This window comes from Dermacentor silvarum, chromosome 2 (assembly GCF_013339745.2).
Source record: "Dermacentor silvarum isolate Dsil-2018 chromosome 2, BIME_Dsil_1.4, whole genome shotgun sequence".
Lineage (NCBI taxonomy): Eukaryota > Metazoa > Arthropoda > Arachnida > Ixodida > Ixodidae > Dermacentor > Dermacentor silvarum.
Window position 1 is genome coordinate 88,399,165 of NC_051155.1, and position 8,701 is coordinate 88,407,865.

General features: G+C 50.1%; 1 protein-coding gene across 1 annotated transcript in view; it reads left to right on the forward strand.

Annotated features, from left to right (window-relative positions):
* The first annotated feature begins 1,361 nt into the window (after positions 1 to 1,361).
* Positions 1,362 to 8,701, forward strand: part of LOC119440210 (octopamine receptor 1) — a 36,994-nt gene continuing 29,654 nt past the window's right edge. The window contains exon 1 of the mRNA XM_049662811.1: positions 1,362 to 2,168. Coding sequence (XP_049518768.1) covers positions 1,413 to 2,168 — 756 coding nt within the window. The 5' untranslated portion in view covers positions 1,362 to 1,412. The remainder of the gene's footprint in view (positions 2,169 to 8,701) is intronic.

Here is an 8,701-nt window from a genome sequence, read left to right on the forward strand (position 1 = left end):
AGTAAATAAATAAACATATTTCTATTGCGACATCAATCATATGGACACTCCAAGAGGATTTCTGCCGTCGCCGTCGTCGTCGTCGCCGTCACCGTGAGGTTCCATAAAGTCCAAGGGCGATAATGTCGTCACCACGCGCCGTATACTGTATGTTCGAGGGAGGCACATACAGCTAGCGAGGGACGCGGGCTTTCACTGACAGCGAACGCATGGCGGAGAGCAAACCTGACCGTCGCGCGAAAGGCCTTGGGGGATGGGAGGGAGGGAGGGGAGGCGACGTTAGGCTGCGGCACCAACGGTGCAAGGGGCACTGGCGACTCAGTCTCGCACGCGAAAGGAGGAAAGCGGGGAGGCAGCGTGAGATGGAGGGGGTGCGGCTTCTACTCTGTCCGCAACTGCGTACTTGTACTAGCGCGGCATCGGGTGGTCGCCCGCACCGTATCCTGAAAGCGATCTGCAGACGGCTCATAGCTTTGTATGCGCTATGCTTTCGCCGCTCAGTTTCGGTAGAAGCGATAGACCGCACGAACCTTCGTTTGCAGCTGCCACTGCGCTTGCTCACGCCAGCGTTTTGACAGCGGTTGTTCGCGGTCGTTGAGTGGGATGTATTCAAGCTTGCTTGTGTGCGCTGACATCATGTTTGCTAATTCAGTTAGTAAGCGAACGTGTTCAAGTTTATGCAGCCGATATAACTACTATACTTACTCCGTATAGCTCTATACTAATTTGCTATCGCAACGGATGCTTCACCTTTCGGGCGAAAGTGCGACTTTTTTTCAAAAGATGAAACGTGATTCTGTAACCTGCAACTTTCCTTAGGCCAGAAATTCCACATCGGCTTCCATCTACTATAACTAAAATGCTGCTAGGACGTGAAACCCAATTAATTCACACGGGCCTAGCGTATGCACGTGGTAGACGTTGTTTTTTTTAAAAAAAACACGGTGATTCAGGCTCGAGTTATAATAAAACGCAGTAAAGTTAAAGATGGCAAAACAGGCAACACTAACAAAAAGCATAGCAGTACCAGAAGGATAGAACAGCGGATGATTTAGTAAAATCATTATTGCTCTGAACCAAACACATCGGGAACCTATAGTATTAGGGATGGCACGAGTGTGTTTAAACGCTTGTGCTGCAAAGAGAAATATCGAGAGCAGTTTCTTTCTTGATCCAAACATTGCCTGCTCTGAACACAAAACTGTACATTCAAAGCTACCGGTGGGTCTGCTCATTTTTCTCCACTGACATTCACAAATAATTGCAAAATTCCCCTCGTGTAATTTCTGCTTAGTGTTTGTTTGTGATTAACCCTGGTGTCGCGTTTTTTTCTCTCAGGTGCTACAAAAATGGAGGCGGTGGCCGCCAACAGCACCACGTACTACTACTACGGCGATGGTGCGGTCAGCGTCATGGCGGTGCTCCTCCTCGCCTTCATAGTGCTCGCCGTGATGGGGAACGCCATGGTAGTGCTCACAGTTCTGCGGCACCGGGGAATGCGCACGCGCACCAACATGTTCATCGTGAACCTCGCCATCGCCGATATATTGGTGGCGCTACTTGACATGCCCGTGTCCATGGCCACCCTGCTTCGTGGTGACTGGGTGATGGGTCGTGCCTTCTGCCAATTCAACGGCTTCACCATGGCGCTGCTGCTCATGTGCTCGATCCACACGCTCATGTACATGAGCGTCCACAAGTACCTCAGCATCACGCGTCCCTTCAGCCACCGGGGCGAGGGCTACCGTAAGGTGGCCGTGTTCCTTGTGGCCGCCTGGCTCTGGCCTTTCTTCTGCGCCATCACACCCTTCCTGGGCCTGACGGAGATCGTCTACAAACGTGGTGCGTCCCAGTGCGGCCCGGCCTACCCGCGCGACATCAAGATGTACTCGCACTCGGCCCTGATTACCGTCACCAACTACTTCATTCCTCTCGGAGTGATGGCCTTCTGCTATGTCAACATTTTTCGCGTCATAGCCGACCACATGTCACGCGTGAAGAGTCACATGGGGTTGCACAACTCGGTGGTGCAGCAGAAGCGCATCAACATCACCCTCTTCCTCGTGCTCATCTGCTTCCTGCTCTGCTGGACGCCGTACATGATCTACACATTTTACGTCAACAGCCGCGGCTCGAAGACTCACGTGCCTTACATTTTAAACCCCGTGGTGAGTCAGAACTTCATGGTCAGTCGTTTGCTTCAGATGTTTTTCGCACAGTTCTGGTGTGTCAAAGTGCTTGAGAGAAATCGAGTATCTGAAACTAGGAAAGTCATGCAGCACGCGCTAGCTCAGTGTTACAAGTCATTACCCACCAATGGGCCGAGAGTGTTTGCCTGGGGATCATGGATGGTCCAACTATATGTGCATTCTGTTTGGGGTGACGGAAATGACTTCTCAGCCTCGGTGCCCACATTTAAGCGCTGTTGACATATGGTCATATATATATAGATTGCACCAAGAGTATTCGGCAGGTAGACTTGACGAAGCTTGACGGTTAAAACAAACTGGCTCGTTGAAAACCCACCTAGCGCAAACCACACGATTGTCAACGTCTTCTTCCACACTGGCTGACACAGAGCTGGTGCCGATGTGCTTCGGTACAATCACTCCCCACGCAGAAAGGAGCCAACCTGGCGACTTAAGGGAATGACAGCACAGGAGGGTCGTAGCATGGTTTCAGCCGTGCTACGTGAACTATTTCACGCCCTCGGCAGCGGTGGTCGGAAGATGGCTCGAGCGGCGGCTCGATGATATAGTTGATGGGATATGTTTGCTCTACTACTCGGTAGGAACCGTGGTAATTTGAGAGGAGCTTGGTGGAAAGACCGGGAGTAGTGGACGGGACCCACAGCCAAACTAGCATTCCAGGGGAATAGTGGGAACTAGATGCGGATTCGTCATGGCGAGATTTTTGGCGATATTGGTCTTGCGCGGTAAACGAGCGAGCCAGTTGACGACATTCTTCAGCATAAGCAGCCGCTTCGGAAACAGGCGTGGCTTCCCAAACATCGGGTCGGTAGGGGAGAATGGTGCCCATGAAACATGATGGTTCACGTCCATATAGAAGAAAGAAAGGAGAGAAGCCGGTGGTAGATTGTGGCGCCAAGTTATAGGCGTACGTGACGAAGGTGAGCACCTGGTCCCAATAGGAGTGATCATCAGACACGTACATCGCAAGCATATCTCCAAGGGTACGGTTGAAACGCTCCGTCATGCCATGCCATTTGTTTGAGGATGGTATGCAGAGGTCGTGCGGTGAACAATGTGGCACTCTGGGAGCAGTGCCTCGATAGCGTTCGAGAGAAAGACGCAGCCCCGATCGCGTAATAATTGACGGGGCGCACCGTGTCGCAAAATGAGGTGGGGAAGAAGGAAGCGAGCGACGTCTATCGCGGTGGCTGCTGGCAGCGCAGATGTTTTAGCGTACTGTGTGAGATGGTCGACGGCGACAATGATCCACCGGTTGCCTGCAGGAGTGTTCGGGAGAGGACCGTAAAGATCAATGCCAACACGGTCAAATTGTCGTACAGGGCACGGTAAAGGTTGTAGAGGACCAGCAGTGCTATGATGGGGAGGCTTGCGGCGTTTGCACGAAAGGCATGACCGCACGTACTGGCGAATGTATCGATACATGCCGCGCCAGTAATACCTCAGGCGTAGGCGGGAGTAGGTCTTGAATACGCCAGCGTGGCCACATTGAGGATCGTCGTGGAAGGTGGTGCATATGTCTGAGCGCCGATGACGGGGGATAACAAGCAGCCACCTGCGGCCATCGGTTTGGTAATTGCGGCGGTACAACTAGCCTTCACGAACGACAAAGTGTTGTGCTTGACGACGAATGGTGCGTGGAACAGATTCAAGCGAACGGTGGGAGAGTACGTCAAGCAGAGAAGCGATCCAGGGATCCTTGCGTTGCTCGGCCGGCCTGTCGGTGATGCTGAGGGACGACGAATCGCAGGTGGAAGTTTGTAAACAAAGTAAGTCAGGAGGCATTGGAGAACGGGATAGGGCATCTGCGTCTGAATGTTTGCGTCCCGAGCGATAAATGACACGTATGTCATACTCTTGAAGGCGTATAGCCCAACGAGCATAAGGCATAAGGCAACGAACCAGCATAAGGCATGGTGGTCAGTCACAACGTCAAACTGGCGTCCGTAAACGTAAGTACAACCACTTTAGCAGACGGGTGAAGGTCATCGACGGTTGTGGCACAGAACGGAGACAAGGCGAGTTGTGCACGAGCGCAGTCGACAACTGCATTATGCGCGGAAAGGAAGTCCCAGCCCAGGATAACATCATGCGATGCATGAGAAAGGACGACAAATTGGACAACGTAGAGCGCATCTTGAATTATAACACGAGCGGTGCAGGTAGCCGAAGGCTTGACTTTCTGCGAGCTCGCTGTGCGTAGCGAACTATCAAAAAGCGGAGTCGTCACTTTGTTCAGTTTGCGGCATAAAAACTCACTAATCACACAAACAGCCGCTCCTGCGTCGACAAGAGCGTTCGTCGCGACACCGTCTATAAACACTATAATCTCGTTAGGCGGCGAAAGAAGAGGCCTTGCAAATTTCGACGACGGCGCAGTTCTTGCCTCAGGAACTGCGACTGTTAATTTTCCTCCTGAGCATCGTTGGAATGGCGAATCATGGGGAAAAAGAAGCGGCGGCGGGTAGAAGAAGATCGGCGTGAACTGAAGGCGGGGTATCGGGAATACGAGTCCGTTGCGTCAGATGTAAGACAGTGTGTAGCTCGTAGAGGGACATGGCCAAGGTTGGGAGTGCCATCGCGAAAATAGAATCCACGGCGGCGACAGAGGCGCACCGCAGGTCCCGTAATACCACAAGCGTAGCACACTGGCCGGTTGCAGGAGTGAGCCAGGGGTTGATAGGTGGTCTCGGATGCGAGAACGGTCCGTAAACTGGCTGTACAGGACTTGGCGGCGTGTAGAAGTTGGTGGCTGGGCTAGATGGGACTGGCGTCGGTTGGGCATGAGATGGTGTAAGGGCCTCAGCATAAGTGAGCGGCGCCGTAACTTGTAGCGGTGACGTAACTTGTGGCGGCGAAGCGGAGGACGGGAGGGCCTCAGCAACTTGCGTCTGGATAACCCGACGAAGCGACTGGTCGAGTGTGGGAAGAGGCTCGGTGACCGATGCCACAAGAGAGAGCTGACGTGCAACATCCTCGCGTACGTATTGCTGAATTTGAGGCAGCAAGGATGTGTAGTCAATACTAGCGCTGTTGGGAGCCAAAGCTGAAAGGTCAGCCGGTTGCATTCCAGGGCGACGTGTGGAGATGCGCTGTTTGCGCAGCTCGTCAAAACTCTGGCAAAGTTCAATAACCGGAGTAACGCTCTGTGGGTTTTTGGCCACGAACATATGAAAGGCGTCATCGTCTATGCCTTTCATGATGTGTTTGATTCTAATCCGGTTCCGACATGGACCCATTCACCCGCCTACAGAGGCGGACGATATCGCCAATGTAGCTTGTGAAGGTGTCACCAATCTTTTGAGATCGTCCGCGGAGGCTGTGTTCAGCGCGAAGCTTGCGCACCGCTGGCAGGCCGAAAAACGAAACGAGGGTCTCTTTGAACGCTGACCAGGTGGTAAAATCAGCATCGTGTTCTTGAACCACAGGTTGGCCACGTTGGTAAGGTAAAAGATGTAAGTCAGCTTGTCGCGGTCATCACACTTGTTGTGTGCGCTAACACGTTCATACTCGACCAGCTAGTCTTCCACGTCGTGACCGTCAGTGCCACTGAAGACTGGAGGATCACGCTGACGAAGCACCCCAGAGCACCCCAAGAGTGGGAGCAGGGGCAGTCGCGAGGGGCCGGCGTCCTCGGTCCTAGCAAAGGCAGATGGTAGCGTACGGCTGCGGAGTTCTAGGACGTGAAGGGGACGACCCAGCGCTTCCACCAAATGCAACAAGAGTATTCGGCAGGTAGACTTGATGAAGCATGACGGTTAAAACAAGCTGGCTTGTTGAAAACGAGACCTAGCGCGAATCACACGATCGTCAACGTCTTCTTCCACACTGGCTGGCACTTCGTTATATATGTATATATATATATATAATATATATATATATTATATATATATAACACACTGCGCCCACCCTATTTCCGCGCAGCCTGTGCTTGTTATCATCCGGCCAGCATAACACGGCTACACGACTGGACTGCGTTACCGATAAGATACAGCGCCACCACTGCGTTACTGAGGTCAAAAACAGGCTGCCGGCTGGGAAGCGTGCATTGTGCCTTCTGCTACCGAGACGAGCGTAGCGTTGGTATGCTCGTCCGCTACCATAGCTAGTCGAATAAACCGTTGTACATTTTTATGCAGCGATTCGTCCTTCAGCAGGCGCGACATCCCACACACACATACAGGGTGTCCCAGCTATCACGCAGCACGATTTAAGAAAAGAGGAACGGCGTTACACGAAGAAAACCTAGTGCGTATTGTTTCCAGTACGGTCGAGTAGCCGCCAGTAACTTTGTCATTACTGAGATTTAATTAGGTAATTTAATTAATTATCTAACTCAGAAGTACTGTCTTAACTATCAAAGTGTCAATGAGAAAATTGTAGAGCAACGTGAAAAACTCCCGATACAGCTTTCTGTTGATCAATACGTGCATAAAAGTGTTTTTCCGAGCTTGAAAGAAGCCCGCGAATACACGCAAAGTGCCTCGAGCGGCCAGTCGCACGGCAATTCTGCGTGAAATTTGTAATTTTGTTAATTAGTTGAATATGTGTTTCGATTTCCCGGGCTACTAATGTCTGCCTCTTCGAAACGCATCTCAACGATAGAATTATGCCGCTGCCACAGCCGATTTTGAAATAATTCGTAAAGCTTAAATCTGAACACCGGGTATATTGTTCGTTGGCTTTATATAATCTGACTCTCTGTTTCTTTCTTCTCTTCTCTCTATCTCATCTATATATATATATATATATATATATATACGCAGACCTAAACCATCGGTCGCCACAAACAAAACTTCACCGAAAACGGCCTCCCAATCGCAGTCTGTTCTGTCTCACCGAATTTGTAGAATTTCAGTTCAGCAGATTCGGTTGTATGCGTATATATCAAAGCAAGCCAGCATGTCATTCTCATCAAAGTGCATGAATAAATAATTCCTTGTTACGAAAAACATTCACAAGTATTTTTGTAGCTCTCCCTGCAGGGGTTAATGTTTTTATAAATAAATGAAAATATAAATATATCTGCATCGTTCAAAAAAGTAAGCTTTCAGAAGGCTTTTAAAGGTTGGGAAGGGCAAGATAGGTTTGATCTACTCAAAAGGGGTCACATACCGGAAAAGTTTGAGGAACACTGCTCTAGTTGCTGTGGCCGTCCACAATTATGTCAGTGCCAAATAACCTAAGATATTCATGACATTTACCACGTCCATAATTCAAGTCGTTTGCTTGAGTCGGGTCAATCAGTGGGGCGTGTTTTCACGGACTGGTGAATTTAGTGACGGTGTAAAGGTAGGGAAAGCTACCTGGTAAAATAGAGGTGCTGAGTACCTACTTCAACTACTGCTGTTAGAAGGCAGCCGCAGGCTCTTGAACGCGATGGAAGTGCATTCTTCTAATTACACACAAGCGGCGTTTGCATGAATGCGAAGAAGCGTATTGTATGAGCTTTGAAGCGTGTGGCATCTCATTTAAACGAGGTAAACGAAGGCGTATCTCATCTTAGCGCCAAACAGGGGTGTTTAAGATCGAGAATGCGTATTTCAGCGGTTGCATGTCAACAGAAGCGCATCGTCTCAGGAATTCTGGGAAAGCATTGGATGCGGGATGACAACCGCCAAACCAACCGGGGGCGGCCGCTGCGGCGAGGCGGGACGTCAGAAGAACAAAAATGGGTCCTACGAAGCAGGGCGCGCGCGCGATGTCTTTGCACTCGTGAGTACGTTACGCGCGATGAACTTGTGATTGATAAATAAAATTAACAACGGTGAGTTACTGATACACATCATTAACGTAGCCAAAGTACGCTTCGAGGTAATAGAAGCCGAGACGGCAAATTTCCCAGCGCGTCAGTAGCGGTTGCCATGTCCAGAGTAATAGAAGCCGAGACGGCCACGCTCGGCTTCTATTACTCTGGACATGGCAACCGCTGCTGACGCGCTGGGAAATTTTGGTATTCTGATAGAAAAAAGAAAACATTAGTAGTAGCCGGCATGGGCAAAAAAGAAGGGAGAGGGGTCGGTGAAGTATTGTCGCTCACTCGCTCATTCGTTCGTCCGTTTGTTCGGGTATTCGCTTACATTGACAATCATCGTCTATGTATCTGTAATTTTTATGCCTGTCATTGCCTGTGCCACTAAAAGGAAGTGATGCTGCTCGCGTTAGTTGAAGAATGTGCTAAAACGCTCGCTACGTGCATGCAATTTCATGTTCATTGGTTCATCTCGCAATCTGTTATACATCTAGCGAATCTTGTGTGAAAGTAAGTGTAATGCCAGCAACAATTTGTTGAATGCGAGCACTGGAAAAAAAAAATGAGGCGTCCTAGGGTGGCAGTAAAATTCTGGCGTCCGTTTTGACGACTTTTACGGAAATTTCCAAGAGAAGATAGGTCTTCTAGGCGAAGAAACATCATAGAACCCTACGTTTAAGGTATTAAGGAGTTTTCCAAGTTCACTAACCTGGATTTGCTTCAACACGTACTTTGTCGA